Genomic DNA, 20,031 nt, shown 5'->3' with positions numbered 1-20,031 from the left:
ACAATGAATATAGTGAAAGTTTAACAATCAAGGAGGAACAATTTCCAAGTTATTGCTAGTGGCCTAAATAGCCTAACACTTCAAGCTCAAGTAACTATCACAAATATTCTTATATGTAAACGGTACACAGAAGCTGTTTCTGTATCTATAGTTCGTGTATATGTTTACAGGAGCCGTTCCTGAAACAAGATAGAAAGAGAGAAACCAACAGGCTGTTGAAAATGACTTGCAGTGAATCATCACGGCTTCCTTTTTTAGCTTCGCTGGCTCTTAGCCCAGACATGTCTTCCAGTTACTATTCCCGGAGGGTATAGATCAGTACACTGCTCTGAACCAGCACTGCGTCTATCATCTCCATTGCAAGATGATCCTGATTGTCTCTGCTTGGCTTGAGTAGATTGTGTCAGGCTCATGTAGCTCGGCTTTCGATAGTACCCATCACTTTCAAGAACACTGCCGGAGAATGCAAATGGTGATTGAGATGTCGACGAGGTTGATGTCTCATCGTGTAAATAACCAGAACTCGTGCCAGAAGAAACCGGAGGAAGAAGAAGAGGAGGTCTAGCAAGAACTCTAGTTGAAGTAAGATTGTTCTTCCTGACTTTTACAGACTCATGTTCAGACAATACACTGCTCTCGCTACTTTTCCTTGAAAATGTCCCAACATCTTCAAACCAGTTCCAACCAGGACTGCTCTTGCGCGAACCATGATGCTTAATTACTCTTGCGTTTCGGTTTGGACTTGGACACGTCCTCGACTGCCAAAACAACCAAAACGAACTCAGTCAGAGATTATTACACTCAGCTAAACACTCCTGAGATTTATGCTGTAAATTACATAAACTAACCTGATGCGTGAGAGCATAAACCATAGCTCTCTCCCTTTTAATAGCGCCTTCTTGCTTCATTTGTAATTTTGTTTTCACTTCCTTAACACTTCTTGGGCTACCACACCATCCTTTCTATAAAAAAAATATCAAACCAGAGTCACATATGAGTGTGTTCAATAGGCTTACTCAGAACTCTCCGAATCCTTACCTCGGTCTGCTTTGCAGGATCTTTCAGTTCAGTTGAGTCTGAAGGCGCTCTACGATGAGCTCTAACACGAGACTGGACACGAACAAGAGCTTGCATACACCTGAGTGTAACGGCTGCTTGTTTTCGAACTTGTCTGCCGCGAAATATCGCCTGAATTCTCACAACAGCCTTCAAAGCTCTAAACGCCTGTCTTGCCTGAACAAAAAAAATACAAACACAGAGAGCTTTTTAGATGATATGAAATGGTTAAAATCGCAATTAGCAGCTACACTAACTACAAATTATTCAAAAATTCATATACCAGGAATGCACGAAAAGCAGCCTGGATTCTTGTTGAAGCCCATTCTCGCTTAACCAATAAGAAGTCCTTGGGAGGAGCTCGAATGAGAGCTGCCATGGCCACAGTGAAAGCCTCGTCGGCCGAGAACGACGGTGGATCTGAGCCTAAAGAAGAAAGTCCATAGCTTCCTCGGCTCTTGAGAAAACCTTCCTTGGAGGAAGAAGATGTGAAGCTCTCCGATGAAATCCTCCACATCTTCCATTTCTTCTTGCTGCTCTTTTCACTTAGCTTCTCCTGCTGCAATTATAAGATAGACAAATGAGATCCAAAACACTCTTAAGAGATGAAGGATTTTTCAGATTACCTGATCATCGACGGGTTTCCTGTGAGATATTAGTGATTTAAGCCAATTCCCTGACCCACCCATGTTAGCTCAAATCGAAACCTTTGGTTCGTCGATTCTACCAAAATCAAAACTTTAGAAGCTATCGATCGATTCACAATTTCGAATCTTTTAGGGATGTGATATGGGAAAAAAGCGAGGAAGATTGATTTTGGGAATTGAGATTGATGTTGACAAAAAAGTTCGCACTGTTAAAAAAGAAGAAGAAGAGGGAGAGAACGTTTGAAATTTGAAATTTTGGGGTACGAAAGCAATTTCTTAAAATAACGGTAAAACTTTAGTTTTCTCTCTTCAACACTGTGCCTGAAGTTTCGCTAAACCCCCTTATAGTTTTCTATTTCTCAATTTTAACCTCATAAGTTTAGTTTTAAGGGAAAAATTATCCATTACAAATGTCCGGTCGGGTGGACACGCGTTCAAACATTAATCGACCGGGAAGTATCGGTTCGATCTACACGTTCATCTGTTATTAAGATCGGACGGCTCAGACTGATACACGTCATTTCGTCTCCTACGCAATACATTAGGTCTAGATAAGTTTTTCAGGAACCCAAAAACGAGATCAAAGAAGGATAGGAACCCAGAAGATCCATGGCGGAACCAAAACAAAGCTCTCTTTCTGGTAACACCAATCTTTGATGAATAAAAGTATCTCATTCAATTTTCTTTTTGTTTCGTCGGCTATTAATTTTGGCTTAGTAAAACCCATAGAGAATTTCTTCTAATCGCTTTATCGAATTTCGAGTTTCTGGATAAACTTGAGAAACGAGCCGAGAGGGTTTGGTTGTTTTCAAGTATGGAGCCACCGAGTTCGCGACCGGAGGAACCTCCGTCTTGGGACGAGCTTTACAAAATCAATCTACTTCCATCGGAGCTATTCCTCAAGTTCCGAAAAGAGCTCCAAGGACTTCGCGTAGGCGTCAATCTCGAGTTATATAACGAACCCACCAATGATTACCACGCGAAGCTTGTGTTGAAGCCATTATCACCAGAGAGGAAGTGGAAGTTTATATATGAGCCATTACATCAAGAAGTTCGAGTTTTGTCAAAGAAGATTCCTCTCACCAGGTTTCTAAACCTTCAGGTTGGTGTTGGACATAACTTTCAAATGAATGCAATGGGTTGGAAATGGAAGCTTACTTCGTGTTTGGGTGGTGATGGTGTGTCTCGGATTCGGAACAAAACCACTCTTGGTTTGAGTCCTGGTATCGATTTCCGGTTTGGATGGAGAGCTGATTTTGTACTCCCAGAGGTTACAGGGGCGCTTGGTACTGAAGAACCCTTATTCAACATGAGCTCGGGGCGTTTAGAGGCATCACTGGATAGAGTAGAAGCCATTATAACCCATTCCGATTATCTATAACCAATCCCTACTCTTGGTGTTTGCCATGCCTGAAAGAACATACATTGCGAAAACAAAACGAGATCGTGAGGAAAGCACGGCACTTTGGCGTTCAGAAGCAAACCAAAACATATTACATAAGATTTTGCTTCAAAGATGTGTTGAATACAGAGTTTCATGTTTGTGGCCTTTTATAAACATTTTGTTTTTATTTAATTAGTAGGTTTTAATGAACTTCGAGTTTCTAGAATCACGGAGCTTTGTTAAAAGATTGTTAATTTGGGCGACATAGAGAGGTCTGTTTTTATTTCATTGATCGCTTCTGGACTTTTGGGTTTTTCCAGAGGAGAAGACAAGTGTAATTGGAAACAGCAAAGAGGAGAAACAATCAATGGTTCATGAAAAGGAGACTCATGGAAGAAGTGAAGACATTGATGAGAAGACAAGAGTGGATGATGTGAAAGGACCTGGTGTCATCGAACGTATGAAGGAAGAAATGGAAGCCATTGTCGACGCAGTTACTCCTACCAAAACTTCTGGCAAGTGAAAAAAAAAATTCATTTGTTGTTTATCTCTTCTTGTTCCCTTCGTATCTGTGTAAGAACTGTAACCAACTCTTTGCCTAATAAAGACACGACCCTTTAGATTGTTGACAAAACCCATATCATCTTTGTGACTAGCACGGCAGCCAAATTCCATTGTTATTAGCTGCAATCTAGCTGAAGGCAGGTTATATTACATTGAAAAGACCAATCTTTATCTTTAGGTCTGCAAGGATGGCAAAATGCTATAACCTCTAATTCTTTCACGTTCTAGTTTCCTTTTGCATTTCTGAGTATGACTTTTGCGCAGTTTGCAATATATATACTGGAGCACTCACCTAATCTAACGGTGAATAAGACTGGGTTGGTTGCTTGAAACAGCTAAACTTAGACAGACTATTTGCAAGGATGGGCCTTGTGAGAGTTTACTATAAATATTGTGATATCAAAATACATACATACTCCTATAGTCTTATCCTAAAAAGTATTACAGTACATCGTATATTAACATCGTATATTTTTTACAATCCTAGTGAATTGTTATTCAGTTATCAGAAACTAAAATTAATCACAAGAATTTACATAATATGTATATACTCCTTTAGTCACTCGGGCTAGAGAGTTAATCATTCAAAAAACTAGTGGGCCGAAACTGGCAATGTAAATGCCCGATTGTATTGTGAACGGCGTCGACTTTGACTATAAGCAACCCAGTTCGAACGAAGTCAAAGAGATCCGTGTGGAATACGGCATATAAAAATTACGTGATTTTGTTTACTATAACTCTGATTAGATATTTTATGTAAGACTAAATTTGTATTTATCTTTTTTCTTTCTTTTTTTTTTTCATTTTGCATACAACTAAACCTTTTTAAAAAACACGGAATCGGTCTTTGTTTGACTCACTGGATAAGTCTGATTCTGGATGTTGTCATAATCTTTTCTGTTTTTTTTTATGAAAGATGTTGTCCTAATCTCTACATCATTATTTACCGTCAATGTGAAATCTTTTGATAATATTATATAAAATAGTTTACTTCCTTATCTTTCTATATAAGTCGCACATATGAATCCTTACAATTGACCTATTAAATGGAAAATCTCCATCTCCTTTTTCTAACATCTTACCTGATTAAATTATTCATCATCGTTTTGATATAATTGTAGTATAAACTGATTTAGAAATAAAAGAAAATTGATGAAACTTCATTATCCTAATTTCTATGTTCATCGATTATAATAATTCCAACGTAAAACACACATCGACGAAGGCAAGAAAAAAAACACAAGTTTAAAACGAATAGACGTATTATTACGACGTGCTTGTTTTTTGTTTGTTCTTTCTTTTCTTTTATTTTCTTTCCCGTTAAAGTCAACGATACGTCTATTCGTTTTAAGCTTTGGTGTTGGAAAGGAAAAGATAGGAGAGTGACATAGAGACTTTAAGATTGGCAAAATACCAAAAAACAAACACATTTTTTGTTTGTTTTTTCTCTGTAAGATTTGTCTTAATGCTCCTGTCATGCCAATGTGATGGTCTTTTTTGCTTTGTGCATGTGTTTTTTGGATATTTGAACATTCCCCCTCACAATCAACTAAACAAGTCAACAATTGTCACCATTATCACATTTATTCAAAAAGAAAATTGGTCCATTAGCTCCTTTTATCGTGCAAATTTTAATGATGAGTGCGAATGTGCAATGCTAAATTTTCCAACTTGACTGTCCAACAAAATAAATTAGATCACCAGGGGCTCTATAAAAAACAATATTATAAGTTGTAACGACTAGTGAAATTTGAATTCACATAGAGAGGTTGATCTCACTCTCTACCTTGTTTTTTACTTGTGGCAGTGTTACTTATTTGTAAAAATATGACCAAAGCAAGCCATCAAATTTTGAAAACTGTTTAATTTAGATATACGTGATTGATGGAACTATATAAATCACTTTGATGAGCTAGCGTATTGAGTCAAATGACTAATCAACGATACATACACCATGAATTCCTGAAAGCAAAAAAAAAAAAAAAAGTGGTGGTAAATTTTCAATTATTTTGTTGGTGAAAAGTAATATCATTTTGATTGCAGATACAGGGAATACGCAATACGAAAAAAAAAAATTGAATTTGTAGACTTCTAATATTATTGTTCGTGGAGGGGATGTAACACAGTTATAGCATACGAGTACGTACGGTAAGGTAAATTTTTTTTCTTTTGTATATGGAAAAATATTTAAAATTTTAATCAATCAAAGAAAGTTCATTAATATGGATGTCTATTTGTTTTGTCACATTATTAACGCTATGCGACGCACCCATATGAAATTTGAAACATATAAACGTATACACAATTAATTTTATCCAACTTACAAATTGAAAAGCCTTTTCTCATAAAAAAAAAAGAAAAAAAAACTTACAAATTGAACAAAATAATTGCCTTGAATTGTTGAATAGTTATGGGACGCCTCTATGTGGGGTCCTAGTTACCATCTCCTCTCACGTTTAAAATCTGGGCGTTCGATTTCTAAACGACTCCAAATGATTTCTGTTGAAAAGTCAAACAAATCAACGGCTAAGGTGGTACTGATATATTAGGCGAAAGAGTAATTCTCCTAACGGAGTTGTCTGAATCATCTGCATAGTTATCATGTCTCGTACTAAGTACTAACCATAATGAAGAAGCATTCGATGTTGATAATATATAAGTCACAACAAACAAGTACCATAGATGTTTTATTTTGTCAAAGCTTATTTGTCAGCTATTGGTTTTATTTTTATATGTCTTTCTCCCGCTGGTCCCAACAATTCGATTTTGTTGAAACCTCTACGTTCTATTAATTATAAGCATAATAAAGAAAAGTCACGTAAGTAAACAGTAGATTGCCATATTCTTTTAATATGAGCCATATTATGTATTATATTTAAGAAAAGTAGGGTCGAAGAATTAGTAAAATAGTACAAACTAGGTCAATATTGTGCACGAGAAATGGAAGTAGTAAAAAGTGATGGGCGAAAAATTCGATAAAGGTCCATCGAATCATGGAGAGGTTATCCCATGTGATTATCCTTCCAACCCAAGTTTACTTATAATATTCAGCTATGTGTATATTTGTATCAACCACTCTCTCTTTATTACTTATAATTTTAACCACTTACTTTGACATATAGACATGATTTATATATATATACATACATATATATATACTGTAAAGGAATCATCCATTTATTGTATTTTATAGTCAACAAGAATTGACGTGAATTCTGTGTATGTTTTTCTCCTTTTCTGATAATTTTTTAAAAAATTGTAGAATTTTCAGTCTTTTATCTTACTTTTTAATTTTCGTTATGTTGTATAACTTGTATTCAAGGATAAAATAACCTAAAAAACTACATATATAGATAAAAAGATAGAGAGAGTATAAACATGGTGAGGATTACTGATATTTTGAGCAATGTTTGATTTGGCAAGTGGCAGTCTTTTTGCTATTTCTTCATTCAATTTGTCCATACATTTGCCGTTTGGATGTCACACCAGGCAATGTCATGTCTCCATCTATCATCATACTTTCATATAATTCCATTTTAAAATTATATTTTTGGGACCAGAAAAGAAGAAGACAATATATACTTAGCTATAGGAGCGTATATGCTATATACTATATAATTTTAAATATTATAGTATAGATCATGTACTAGCTAAAAATGCTCGAGTTTCTTGTTCCAATTATGTAATCTCCTGTAACACTTTGTAATTTTCTGCTCCTCTTTAATGGAATGAAATGACGACAAAAAATAGTTTAATCTATGTGCGTAATGCCTATAAACATGTGACCAAAAACGAAAACATCCATGGGCAGTCTAATTTGAGATTATTATGTTTAGAAAGATGACATTCAAATTATCATATTTTCACAAAATTTTATAAAAAGTTAGGCTCTTAAAACCGGGATTGATATGATACCGAGCTTATGCGTTACATAATTGTGGTCACATATCACCTTGTTAGAGAAGCATTGATTGTATTCTTAACATATGATTGATTTTAAAGAAATAAATGTTATCAAAAATTGTATACAACTGATTTTCCGTGGAGTATGATTATTATTATTATCAAAAAAAAATAATAGGAGATGGAGCCCACAAGTGGATCACATAAAGATGCAAAACGGTGCGGATTGGTTTAATCGACTCCCCCGCGATCTCGCTTCGTAAAAGAAAAAGAGTTCCTGACACGTCATCATATTTTCAAGACTATTACATGAACCTTAGAAAAAAGCACCACTATGTTTTCTTTGGTTAAAGAGAAATGGATTTACTAATTTAAGGAAAAAAAAGTCTGTTATTTAAATGAACCACTATTTCTTTAGGGGAAATGGTAAATAATCTATTAATCTTTGTCAAACGAAAAACCTAATATTTAAACTGTACGTAAAAGAAATACAAACTTTCTTTTTAACCAATTGTAGTAATATGACAATATTAAAGATATGTCGATATATATTGAATGATTCAAACTAAATAAATCAACTTTTTTTACTTGCACAAAATTGAGTGGAACAAGTGTTTTTTGTTTGATTGTTTGAGCAACCAATTACTTGAATGGAAAATCATGACTAGTCCATCTACATTAATAAAAACAAATTATGTATTCAAAAATTCAGTACAGTTGATCACGGTTTATCATTTGTCTTAACAAATTGTATTATTTTGTTCAGCTATTACAATTTGTTGATCATTCTTTACTTTTAAGGTGCAGTGGTGACTTTTTTTGGGGGATTATGGTAGATTAATGAGATTGTGTACCTACAAAATATTATAGACAAACAAGAAAGTAAAATGATTTCTCGTTAATTGAAGTTAATTAGAGATCATAGTCGAAGAGACAGAGAGAGAGAGAGAAGAAGACGAGGAAGAAGCAACACCGAAAGATCCTTGCACTGGTTCAAATTTCCAGTCTAAGCAAGAAAAGAAACACCGAGTTAAAAATCATACAGAGAACAAATCTGTGTCTTTTTTCTAAAACCCCATCTCTCTGGAGAACACTTGAGATATTCAAATAATCTGAGAGACAGAGAGAGAAAGTTACTTCTTTTTTTCTTGCGTCTTGATCCGCCATTGCTCTCAAGTTCTCGGCTCATCTTCTTGCTGAAATGAGTTCATGTTAATTCGTCTTTGTTACCAGCGGGTGTTGTCTCTCTCCTCGGTAATTCCTTGGTTTCGACCCAGATTTGGCTCTTTCTCCTACCAAGATCTCCAGTTACTGAATCAAATTTTTTGTTTTATGAGTCTCTGATGTACTTAACTTGCTGCTGGGTTTGAAGATCTCTACTAGTTTTTTCTTATTGCAGCTGTTTCCTTCTTTCTATTCACCTACTGCTTGATCGTTCCCTGTCAGAATTTCCGGGATCAACCGGAATTACCAGAGATTTGTTGTTTCTTTCTTTCCTTATAAGAGAAAGATGCAAATGCGTTAGAAATTAAAGTATCACTTTTTTTGTTTCTTCCTTTTCCGGGTTTATTGGTAGATTTGAAATCCAAAATGTTAATCGATTCAATTAGTCCGCTAAATCTGATAACATTGGAGCTTGATTTAGTTTTACTTGTCATACAGACTCGGATTACTAATTAAATGATTTTTTTCCCTTTTATAAAAAATATATTTTCGTTGCCAAGATCGAAACTTTATGTTGTGAAAAATCTGATTGTGTATTGGGTTTAATCTTCTCTACAGACCAACATTTCCTGTAGATATGAGACATTGAGCACCACTAAGAGTCTTGATGAAGAAGAAGAGTTCTTGATAAAGATTCTGTATTTGTTCTTGAGTTGAAGTTCTCTGAGGTAATGGCAAGAGGTAGAAGAAGGTCAAAGCTGAGACTAAGCCATATATACACATTTGGATGTCTTAGGCCAAGCGCAGACGAGGGTCAAGACCCTCACCCAATCCAAGGTCCAGGATTTAGCAGGACCGTGTTCTGTAATCAACCTCATATGCACAAGAAGAAGCCTTTGAGATATCGTTCTAACTATGTCTCTACCACGAGGTACAATCTGATCACTTTCTTTCCCAAATCGCTCTACGAACAGTTTCACCGCGCTGCCAATTTCTACTTCTTGGTAGCTGCGATTCTCTCGGTGTTCCCTCTCTCGCCGTTCAACAAATGGAGCATGATTGCTCCGTTAGTGTTCGTTGTTGGGCTCAGTATGCTAAAAGAGGCTCTTGAAGATTGGAGTAGGTTTATGCAGGATGTGAAGATCAATGCGCGGAAAGCTTATGTTCATAAACGCGATGGAGAGTTTCGTCGCAGAAAGTGGAAGAAGATTAGTGTTGGGGATATTGTGAAAGTGGAGAAAGACGGGTTTTTCCCTGCTGATTTGCTCTTGTTGTCGTCTAGTTACGAGGATGGTATTTGTTATGTAGAGACTATGAATTTAGATGGCGAGACAAACTTGAAAGTGAAAAGGTCCTTGGAAGCAACATTGTCGCTAGATGACGACGAATCTTTCAAGAATTTCACGGGGACAATAAGATGCGAGGATCCGAACCCGAGTCTTTACACATTTGTTGGCAATCTTGAGTATGAGCGACAGATATTTCCGCTGGATCCAAGTCAGATTCTGTTAAGAGATTCAAAGCTTAGGAATACACCTTTTGTTTACGGAGTGGTGGTATTCACAGGGCATGATACTAAAGTGATGCAGAACTCAACAAGCTCGCCTTCGAAAAGGAGCAGGATCGAGAAGACAATGGACTATATCATCTACACTCTTCTTGTCCTACTTATTTTGATCTCTTGCATAAGTTCATCAGGATTTGCATGGGAGACCAAGTTTCACATGCCGAAATGGTGGTACTTAAGACCTGACGAGCCTGAGAACTTGACCAATCCCATTAATCCTGTTTATGCTGGAGTTGTACATCTGATCACTGCTCTGTTGCTGTACGGATACTTGATACCGATCTCTCTCTATGTCTCCATTGAGGTTGTAAAAGTCTTGCAAGCAACTTTCATCAATAAAGATTTGCACATGTATGACAGTGAGAGTGGGGTTCCAGCACACGCACGCACGTCGAATCTAAACGAAGAGCTAGGACAGGTTGATACTATCCTTTCTGATAAAACGGGGACTTTGACTTGTAACCAGATGGATTTTCTGAAATGCTCAATTGCTGGCACTTCTTATGGAGTGCGTTCCAGCGAAGTGGAAGTTGCTGCCGCACAGCAAATGGCTGTTGATCTTGATGATCACGGAGAAGTATCAAGTAGGACAAGTACTCCAAGGGCGCGTGCTCAAGAAATTGAGGTAGAAAGTAGCAGTAATCATGAAGCTGAGAATAATCCTAGGATTCCTATAAAGGGTTTTGGTTTTGAGGATGTACGGCTTATGAATGGGAACTGGTTGAGGGAGCCACATACAAATGACATTTTGCTGTTCTTTCGCATATTAGCTATTTGCCACACAGCTATTCCCGAGCTTAACGAGGAGACTGGAAAGTACACATATGAAGCGGAGTCACCAGATGAAGCTTCTTTTCTTACTGCTGCGAGTGAGTTTGGTTTTGAGTTCTTTAAGAGAACCCAATCAAGCGTTTATGTTCATGAAAGGTTATCTTCTTCAGGGCAAACTATTGAAAGGTAAGACTACTTAGAGATCTGGTCTTAATTCTTTGATTATTGGTTTTAAGCACACATCCTGAATATGTATCAGAAACAATGCAGGGAGTATAAAGTTCTGAATTTATTGGATTTCACTAGCAAACGGAAGCGAATGTCAGTTGTTGTACGTGACGAGGAAGGGCAGATTCTTCTGCTATGCAAAGGAGCTGACAGGTTAGCTGAAAAGCTAGAAAGATACATTCCGATTGATTTTTGTATTATCATATAAATTTCAACAAGTTCTTATTAAACCTTTGCAGTATCATTTTTGAAAGACTGGCGAAAAATGGGAAAACATACTTAGGACCTACCACTAAGCATTTAAATGAATATGGAGAAGCGGGACTCCGTACTCTTGCACTTTCATACAGAAAGCTTGATGAGGATGAATATTCAGCTTGGAACGCTGAGTTTCACAAGGCCAAAACTTCTATAGGATCTGACAGAGATGAGTTGCTTGAGAAAATATCGGATATGATCGAAAAAGACCTTATTCTTGTAGGTGCAACTGCTGTGGAGGACAAACTCCAGAAAGGGGTATGCATATATCAGACAAGACACCTTAGTTCCATCTCCTCCATCTTGTTCATGTAAAGAGTTTCCTTTTTTGGCTTAGGTACCCCAGTGCATAGATAAACTTGCCCAAGCTGGCCTCAAATTATGGGTTTTAACCGGGGATAAGATGGAAACAGCAATCAACATTGGGTTAGAACGACTACGATACATTGAAGCAGATTCATTTATCTTTGAAGTTCTTTGACCAATTTACTCTTATGTTTTGAACTGCAGATATTCGTGTAGTTTACTTCGGCAAGGCATGAAACAGATATGTATAACTGTGATGAACTCAGAAGGAGGATCCCAAGATTCAAAGGTATGGGACAAAGATGATTTCTTTTACTTAAGTATTGAGGACCCTATTGTAGAGTGATCTCTCTCCCATCTACAGTTTGAAGTTTCAATCGATATGCCTGTTGATGTAATCAGGCTGTGAAGGAGAATATTTTGAATCAAATCACTAAAGCTGTACAAATGGTGAAGCTAGAGAAAGATCCACATGCTGCCTTTTCTTTGATCATTGACGGGAAAACTCTAACGTATGCATTGGAGGATGAGATGAAGTATCAGTTTCTTGCTTTGGCAGTCGATTGTGCGTCAGTCATTTGCTGTCGTGTGTCTCCTAAGCAGAAAGCTTTGGTATACCCTTCCCCACACCCATCTCTTACGCCATGTATATAAACACGTTGGCTTCATGAGTTCCTTCCGTTGTCTAATTTTTATTCATTTATGTTTCATTATTCTTAAAACAAGGTCACAAGGTTAGTTAAAGAGGGAACCGGAAAAACCACATTGGCAATAGGTGATGGTGCAAATGATGTTGGAATGATTCAAGAAGCTGACATAGGCGTTGGCATTAGTGGGGTTGAAGGAATGCAGGTTAGTGTGATCCAACTTGTTGCAAATTAGCAATAACTTAATTTTTTGTGTGCTGATTATCATATCTTTTGCAGGCTGTTATGGCAAGTGATTTTTCGATTGCCCAGTTCCGATTTCTGGAAAGATTACTCGTCGTTCATGGACATTGGTGCTACAAAAGAATAGCTCAAATGGTAATATGTGTTTACAGGATATCCTCTACTTTTATGCATCCTCTTCTACTCTATCACGTTTTTGCTTTCTAACATATAGTATTGTGCTGCATCCAGATCTGCTATTTCTTCTACAAAAACATAGCATTTGGTCTCACACTCTTCTATTTTGAGGCCTTCACCGGGTTTTCTGGGCAGTCAGTCTATAATGACTACTACCTATTACTCTTCAACGTCGTCCTTACCTCATTGCCAGTGATTGCACTCGGAGTCTTTGAACAAGATGTTTCCTCTGAGATCTGCTTGCAGGTAAGGTTGAATTTATTTGCTGTGAGAGGTCAAACCTTAAAAGCTCCTTTTGAATCTCACTCACCACAAAAGAACTCTTTCTCTGTTTTGCAGTTTCCTGCGTTATACCAACAAGGGAAGAAAAATCTGTTCTTTGACTGGTATAGAATACTCGGGTGGATGGGAAATGGCGTGTACTCCTCTCTTGTCATATTCTTCCTCAACATTGGAGTCATTTATGAGCAGGCTTTCAGAGCCAGTGGCCAAACCGCTGACATGGATGCTGTTGGTACCACCATGTTTACTTGCATTATTTGGGCTGTGAATGTACAGATCGCTTTAACGATGAGCCACTTCACTTGGATCCAACACGTATTGATCTGGGGAAGCATTGGTTTATGGTATCTGTTTGTTGCGCTCTACGGGATGATGCCTCCAAGTCTTTCAGGGAACATCTATAGAATCCTAGCTGAGATTCTTGCTCCTGCTCCCATATATTGGGTAGCCACGTTTTTGGTGACAGTGACCACAGTGCTCCCTTACTTTGCCCACATATCCTTCCAAAGAATCTTAAATCCATTGGATCACCACATCATTCAGGAGATCAAATACTACAAGAGAGATGTGGAGGATAGAAGGATGTGGACTCGGGAGCGTACCAAAGCACGGGAGAAGACAAAGATCGGGTTCACAGCAAGAGTTGATGCGAAAATCAGACATCTAAGGTCAAAACTCAACAAGAAACAGTCAAATATGTCACATTGCTCAGCTCAAGATACAATGTCCCCAAGATCATTATAGCTTCTGGGGCTTCCTCAGGAAAGGTTATTGTTAATCTTTGAGATTTCCAACCTGTAGAAACAGTATGAGGTTCATCAAAGGAGGTAGGCGCTGGATTTTGATTCAGAATGGAGACAGCTCTTGATGCTGTTGTGTGCGTATGACATGGAAGAAAGCAAAAGGGAGAAATTATAGTGTGAGTTTGTGAAAGTAGCTGACTGATGTTTTGGGCTCTTTGTTGTATCAGAAACAGAACTATACATAGATTTTTTTGTGTGTGTATACTTAGGACCGATTGCAACACCAAAAAAGTGTGTTCCTTTGTTCCGCACTCTCGGATCTTCTGACATGAAAACACAAAGGTTGTTTGTGACAGAAACATATATTTCTCATAGTTCTTGATTGTTAACGGATTCAGATAATGTTTTGAGACAGTTGATAGCCCAAGAAAAAAAAAAAAATCTTATGAATGCTTAATATGTATTTTCAGCACATTGTTGAGATCCAATAGAAGAAACAAACTTGCAGACTAGAAATGCAAAAGCTTGAAGTATTATTGTATGTTGTGAAAACTGATGAAACAGAGGAATTATTTATTTTTATTTGACTTTGAAGAAAAATCTCCACCAGTTTTGCGGCCCTCGAGTAACTTGATGGTCTCACTGATCCCGACATTACCAGACAACATTGTCGTTAGCTTCTCTTCTGTGAATTCACCCTTCTTCGTCAATCGATTCTACAGAAACAGCAATTCTGGACATCAATTCAATGCTCTTTAAAGAGACATCTCATCGAACAGGTGGTGTGCTTGTTTTAAAAGGAAAATAATCGTACTAAAAAAAGACCAAGATTCTTTATTTTTCTATTAACGATCTTAGAAATCAGACAGTGATCATGTATATATATATTACCTGGTAGAGTCTGATGTACTTGGAGATCAATAGATCGGTGTTGGAGCGAGGAAGCTCGGGAATACCAAGAAATGTTCCTACACCGGAACAAGGAGTCACCGGCGGTGTAACTGTAGAAGCCGAATTCGCGGCTGAGAACTGCTTATGTTGGAACTTCCTAGCGGCAGCCGTCGCCGTTCTTAGAACCTTTCCCGCTTTGATCGCCATAGACAACCACGACTCTCTCTCTCTCTCTCTTCACCACCTTTATTCGTACGTATTATTTAACTTTTCAGATCTCCGTTATGAGAAAATTATTGAATGAAAAGACTCTTATACCCTATACCTTAACACTCTTTTATTCGGATCCAATTTTTACCCCGTAACTTTGATCACTACCAATTTTACCCAATCTATGAAATCAATGATGCGGTCACACGGAATTGTGACGAAGTTTCTCAATGTCATATTGTAATGGAAATGGAAATGTACAATTATATAACAAAGATTTCCAAGTAAAGTCTAAATAATACATGGACTTCTAAAGGGTACTAAAACGCAAGCATACAGTGAATCAGTGATATATATCGGAGGACAAGTTAAGTATAACTGTATAAGCTGGGTCTATATTTATGATTCAAGATCATTTTAATTTGCGTGAAGTTCAAGGGTAACAATCGGTTTCCTTTTGTATGCTTGCAGACCGTATTATGGACATTCAAACTTTCAGTCCAGTCCGCAAAATTCCCTAAGACTCACACACAGAGTTTGTAAGTGCAAAGGCCTGTTGATTGTTAGTTATACGTTTCAGTTTCACAATCAAAACATTTAATTGTTGTTAAAGAGCAAACTATGAAGAAGCCAAAATAATCAAATATAAGAGCTTAAAAGTCTTTAAACCAGCCGACAGAAGAAAGAATGTGATTGGAATTAAAAAACATTTGGAAAAGAAAGCATACAATAAAATGATTAACACGGCCATTTCCAGCCATACCACAAATCTATGTTTTTGCTAACTACTAAACTCAACAACCTATTTTCTTACGAAAAATGAAATCAAGTTTATTCTATCTTTGTCCAAAACAGTTCTCAAGTTCAACTTAGTAAGTTGGTATCATAAAAAAAAAAAGGGAAGATGAGAAAGAAAGCTAATAGCCTATTACTATTAGTATATATACCAAAACGAGTCTGATGAAACTCCAAAAACACTCTGCTGCGCTGTGCTGCTTCTTTTGTTCCGTCAACCTCAATTAATTTCCACCAACATTCCCTGAGAACCTGCAATAAAACAAACATGAAAAAAAAACAATATCAGATACTGAGTCCCACAAAAAAAAATTTCGAGATGGAAGAATAGTACTGAGATTAGTTGTCGTGATTTTTGATTTAGTTACATTTTTCGTGCAGCTCTTTCGCTAACAGTAGAATAAACTCCGCTTCTTCTGCCAGTTTTATCATCCTTTCTGTGTCTTCCATAGCTACTTCGACAGCATCTAATTTCATATCTACCTCCACGAGCTTAAAAGCTGCGGATTTTGAAGCGTCACATACTCTCTCCTGTGAAACAGCGGGTCGTGGACTGTTTGTCTGCCGGGGTTTCACATTGATCTCTTTTGGTCTCGCTACAAGTGGCGTTCTTATTACCAAGCTATGATCATTCATCTTATAGAAGTTCTGCGTCTGTTGTGCGTATCGTTCCATTGTTGAAAACATACAAAAAAGCAGGCATGACTTGAGTAAACAACACACAAATAAATAAAAAAGGTAACTTTTTGCGCTCTTGCTTTCAAGATTTAATCCTGATTTTAACTGGCTAACCTTTCCTGATTTTAACTGGCTAACCTTTTCAAGTTTGCCCTGAGCAGCAAGCCTCCTCAGTCTTGAACCCAGGATCCTTTTGAAATTTGGTGGCACTTCATGTCTTTTCTGCTATTACACATACCAAACCATTATCATGAACTTGCTTATGACAGGTTTAGCTGCTAAGTCACTAGTTAACGAAGACTGAACCTACTAAAGCTATGGTAATCTTTTTAAAGGATAATCGTAGTGGTATGCAATAACTAGGATAAAACTATAACAACAAAGAATGGCTGAGTATTTTATGACTTCACATTGAGAACTCTAATTGTCAGAAGAGACGAATGAATGAGCTGACTCAAGTAATTTATAATTTTTGATTCGCAAAAGTAGCTTAAACCAATATTTCATTCTGATCCTTAAAAGGTACAGTGATTGGGTAGTTTGTTCAGGATCCTAGATAAGTTTGGTATGTATACTACTCATTAGATTTTCTTGACTATGCTTTCAGAATTACTGAATAAGCAGCTCGAGGTCTAGACAAGTATTTCCTTGATGACAACTGCGCAAGATAAAGAGCACGGAAAACTAGTCTAACCTGGATGAAGTTAAAAATTGCATTGACATCAGATCCATTAGCATCCGGCAACGCTGAAAGAGCTTCGAATATCATCCCATCATACCTTTAATATAATAACGGCTCAATACAAGCGTAACAATAATGCAAGTAGGCTAGCAATTTACAGCACTTCAGAATCAACACAGGAAAATAAAGAAAAAATAACAAACCTGGGAGCATTCTTTGCATCAACCACAATGTTACAACTATCATCAATGCTCAAATCAGAAGATCTAGTACGAGGAAGGGGATCAACTAGGGAAGTGTTAGCACTGGGAGTTGGAGTAATGATAGCGCGAGCAGCCAGCTGGAAAGCAGCAGCTTTGATTTTGGGAGTCCGTATCTTATCCTTTGAGCCTTGAATGTCAGGGGCAACACTTAAATTGCGCCATTTATCCTGGAATATATGAAACATGGATGATTAAGATTCCTGGTATTAGGTCACCAATAATGGAGACACACTGGTAATTGTCAAATCATGAATAGTTGAAAGAAAAAGAAGACAGTAATTTCCCTCTCAAAGTTCAGACTAAACAAAACTTTCTTTAGGTCTGATAATTTGTGTTCCTCATTCGATTATCATGTCAACAAATCCTATGACATAAGAGGCAAAATTCGTCGTAGGCAACAATTTAGTAAAATTGGTTCTCCCAAAACCAGAACAGAATATAAAAGTTTGCCGATCACCTACCTTCAACCTAAATTCACAACTTCTAGAGCTAAGACTAAAGTATAGCAGCATTAACTACATTTAATAGTTTCATATACTGCCATTACAGCGAATCAACCAGCTCGATACCTGGTAAGATCAAGACCTTCTCTCAGGACAGCAGAAAGCTATTAAGCATAAACAACAAATTATATTATTGGACTCACTTTTTGAATCTCAGATGCTGCAAAAGAAACAGAGCAGACAATATGTCCACCTGACTCACCAGAGTCTAAAACCCACTAGAAACTCTAATCAATAAAACTCTTGAAGTTTTAATCTTTCATCCGGGAACTAATCCTTCACTAAAGCTTAAGACTATTGATGCATAAACAGTCAATTTCCAGAGAGTAGAAAGTGACATATCGCACTTCAATTCCCAAATTTTTTTCTCAAACCATAACAACGAGAGAAGATTATCCCGGTGAGAAAATTTCAATATTTTGCAACTCGGGTACAAAACCAAACCGAAGTAACTTAAATTCGACGAACCCAATTACCAGTTTTTCATTCCCGTTGTGCCAAACTCGATAATTTAGGGTTTTCTTTGTTTGAACAACAGCAGCAAAAGGAGGTAATAAAGAAGAAGAGAATTAAGACCTTGAGGTCGATATTGGATCGATTAGAGAGCTGATCAGCGAAATCAGGGTCGCGGAGGATATTCTTCCACTTTCCGGGGCCGTGCTTCGTAACACCGGCGAGTAACGCCTCCTCCTCCTCCGCCGTCCATTTGAGCTTCTGGTTTCCCATCTCTACGCTTCTGTTATCGCCTCTTCACTCCGTTCCTTGTAGCTTCCTTTGTGTATAAATAAACACAATCGATCTAACTATCGGAGACGAAGAACGTCTCGTCGCCGATTCTTCGACTGGCCTTGTTCCGAAAATTACTGCCTTTTCTAATCACAGATTATTTTCCAAATCCAAACAAAATCTTCTTTCTATATATTTTATTTTTGTGAAGATCCTCAATCTACACGTGGTTCTTTTAGTAAGTTTGCAAATTAAGATGCATATTTTGTAAAGGTTTCAAAACTACAGGGTCGAAAGAAATAGTCTTTGGTGGAAAAAATAAGATTATTATTATAAATAAAAAACATTAGGGTCAAATTCGAATTAGCCACAAACTCTTAAGAGCCCTAAAAAGTTTCCCTTCGTAAGCTTTGTCTCACTCCGTCGTCTCTTTCGCCGTCGCCACCACTCGTAAACCCCTTCGGTGTTCCTCTAATGGCGGCCAATCAAAGCTCCGATCACGGAATCGACGAAAACACGCGCCTTTACCATCCTTACCAGAACTACGAGGTCCCGATCAAAGCTCAGTATCTTTACAAGCTTCCTACTTCTCCCGAATACCTCTTCACGGAAGAGTCCCTCAAACAGCGTCGATCTTGGGGAGAGAACCTGACGTTCTACACGGGGACGGGTTATCTCGGTGGCTCTGTAGCCGGCGCTTCAGCCGGGATCGTCTCCGGTATAAAGAGCTTCGAAAATGGAGACACGAGTAAGCTGAAAATCAACAGGATCCTGAATTCGTCTGGTCATTCGGGTCGCTCCTGGGGTAATAGAATCGGGATTGTTGGGTTGATCTACGCAGGGATTGAGAGCGGCGTAGTGGCGGTAACGGATAGGGACGATGTTTGGACCAGTGTGGTGGCTGGTCTCGGAACCGGAGCTGTCTTTAGAGCAGCGAGAGGGGTTAGATCTGCGGCTGTGGCTGGTGCTCTTGGAGGAATTGCGGCTGGTGCGGTTGTGGCGGGGAAGCAGGCTTTGAAGCGGTATGCTCACATATGAAGAAGAACCAGACTTATCTTTAGAGACAATCATAAAAAAGATCAAAGCTTTCTAGTGTAGAATTCTGGTTTTCATATAGCATAAATTAACCTGTGAACCTTTTATATATATATAATGATACAGGTTTTTATGTTTGGTATTTTCGAATCTCCATGAGTTCTCTTGCTTATGATCATGCTAGCTTTTGTTATATGTTTGTACTTCTTTTTCTCACGGCTCCAATGCTTGTTGAGAGTTGGCAATCTAATAAGCCTCTCAAGTCTAAGTACTTTGCTTCTTGCGTATTGTGTGTATTAAGCCCGTGT

General features: G+C 37.7%; 7 protein-coding genes across 11 annotated transcripts; 4 read left to right on the top strand and 3 right to left on the bottom strand.

The window, feature by feature from the left end:
- Nucleotides 1–2: 2 nt before the first annotated feature.
- Nucleotides 3–1,841, bottom strand: LOC18993146 (protein IQ-DOMAIN 1). 2 transcript variants are annotated; one of them, XM_024152733.1, is made up of 5 exons: nucleotides 1,683–1,841; nucleotides 1,340–1,612; nucleotides 1,039–1,233; nucleotides 849–962; nucleotides 3–758 (listed from the first exon to the last, which is right to left on the bottom strand). In XM_024152733.1, the coding sequence occupies exons 1-5, from the start codon at nucleotides 1,743–1,745 to the stop codon at nucleotides 255–257; spliced, it is 1,149 nt and encodes a 382-aa protein (XP_024008501.1). In that variant the 5' UTR covers nucleotides 1,746–1,841; the 3' UTR covers nucleotides 3–254. The 2 variants fall into 2 exon arrangements, with proteins under 2 accessions (XP_024008501.1, XP_006416698.1); XM_006416635.2 differs by having other exon boundaries at nucleotides 4–758; nucleotides 1,340–1,615.
- A 428-nt stretch (nucleotides 1,842–2,269) lies between these two features.
- On the top strand, nucleotides 2,270–3,721 carry LOC112084148. Its single transcript, XM_024153315.1, has 2 exons — nucleotides 2,270–2,343; nucleotides 3,408–3,721. Exons 1-2 carry the CDS (start codon nucleotides 2,313–2,315, stop codon nucleotides 3,608–3,610), a joined length of 234 nt encoding a protein of 77 aa, XP_024009083.1. The 5' UTR covers nucleotides 2,270–2,312; the 3' UTR covers nucleotides 3,611–3,721.
- LOC18993145 lies at nucleotides 2,272–3,401 on the top strand. Its single transcript, XM_024153314.1, has 2 exons — nucleotides 2,272–2,343; nucleotides 2,467–3,401. Exon 2 carries the CDS (start codon nucleotides 2,518–2,520, stop codon nucleotides 3,082–3,084), a length of 567 nt encoding a protein of 188 aa, XP_024009082.1. The 5' UTR covers nucleotides 2,272–2,343; nucleotides 2,467–2,517; the 3' UTR covers nucleotides 3,085–3,401.
- Nucleotides 3,722–8,363: 4,642 nt separating the features above from the next.
- LOC18993144 (probable phospholipid-transporting ATPase 4) lies at nucleotides 8,364–14,251 on the top strand. Its single transcript, XM_006416633.2, has 11 exons — nucleotides 8,364–8,808; nucleotides 9,337–11,242; nucleotides 11,327–11,437; nucleotides 11,524–11,800; nucleotides 11,880–11,968; nucleotides 12,053–12,137; nucleotides 12,251–12,460; nucleotides 12,575–12,700; nucleotides 12,775–12,873; nucleotides 12,970–13,161; nucleotides 13,255–14,251. The coding sequence occupies exons 2-11, from the start codon at nucleotides 9,450–9,452 to the stop codon at nucleotides 13,939–13,941; spliced, it is 3,669 nt and encodes a 1,222-aa protein (XP_006416696.1). The 5' UTR covers nucleotides 8,364–8,808; nucleotides 9,337–9,449; the 3' UTR covers nucleotides 13,942–14,251.
- A 9-nt stretch (nucleotides 14,252–14,260) lies between these two features.
- On the bottom strand, nucleotides 14,261–15,106 carry LOC18993143. The gene is made up of 2 exons (XM_006416632.2): nucleotides 14,832–15,106; nucleotides 14,261–14,656 (listed from the first exon to the last, which is right to left on the bottom strand). Exons 1-2 carry the CDS (start codon nucleotides 15,036–15,038, stop codon nucleotides 14,510–14,512), a joined length of 354 nt encoding a protein of 117 aa, XP_006416695.1. The 5' UTR covers nucleotides 15,039–15,106; the 3' UTR covers nucleotides 14,261–14,509.
- A 616-nt stretch (nucleotides 15,107–15,722) lies between these two features.
- Nucleotides 15,723–18,846, bottom strand: LOC18993142 (telomere repeat-binding factor 4). 4 transcript variants are annotated; one of them, XM_024152537.1, is made up of 6 exons: nucleotides 18,539–18,846; nucleotides 17,400–17,626; nucleotides 17,209–17,293; nucleotides 16,629–16,739; nucleotides 16,205–16,490; nucleotides 15,723–16,088 (listed from the first exon to the last, which is right to left on the bottom strand). In XM_024152537.1, the coding sequence occupies exons 1-6, from the start codon at nucleotides 18,686–18,688 to the stop codon at nucleotides 16,057–16,059; spliced, it is 891 nt and encodes a 296-aa protein (XP_024008305.1). In that variant the 5' UTR covers nucleotides 18,689–18,846; the 3' UTR covers nucleotides 15,723–16,056. The 4 variants fall into 4 exon arrangements, with proteins under 4 accessions (XP_024008305.1, XP_006416694.1, XP_024008306.1 ...); XM_006416631.2 differs by having other exon boundaries at nucleotides 16,653–16,739; XM_024152538.1 differs by having other exon boundaries at nucleotides 16,629–16,736.
- A 213-nt stretch (nucleotides 18,847–19,059) lies between these two features.
- LOC18993141 (mitochondrial import inner membrane translocase subunit TIM23-1) lies at nucleotides 19,060–19,867 on the top strand. The gene has a single exon (XM_006416630.2). The coding sequence runs from the start codon at nucleotides 19,163–19,165 to the stop codon at nucleotides 19,724–19,726; it is 564 nt and encodes a 187-aa protein (XP_006416693.1). The 5' UTR covers nucleotides 19,060–19,162; the 3' UTR covers nucleotides 19,727–19,867.
- The last annotated feature ends 164 nt before the right edge of the window (nucleotides 19,868–20,031 follow it).

Source organism: Eutrema salsugineum, unplaced genomic scaffold, assembly GCF_000478725.1.
Source record: "Eutrema salsugineum unplaced genomic scaffold, Eutsalg1_0 scaffold_5, whole genome shotgun sequence".
Taxonomy (NCBI): Eukaryota; Viridiplantae; Streptophyta; class Magnoliopsida; order Brassicales; family Brassicaceae; genus Eutrema; species Eutrema salsugineum.
The sequence above is the reverse complement of the archived record's forward strand: the minus strand, read 5'-3'. Positions and strand labels throughout refer to the sequence as shown.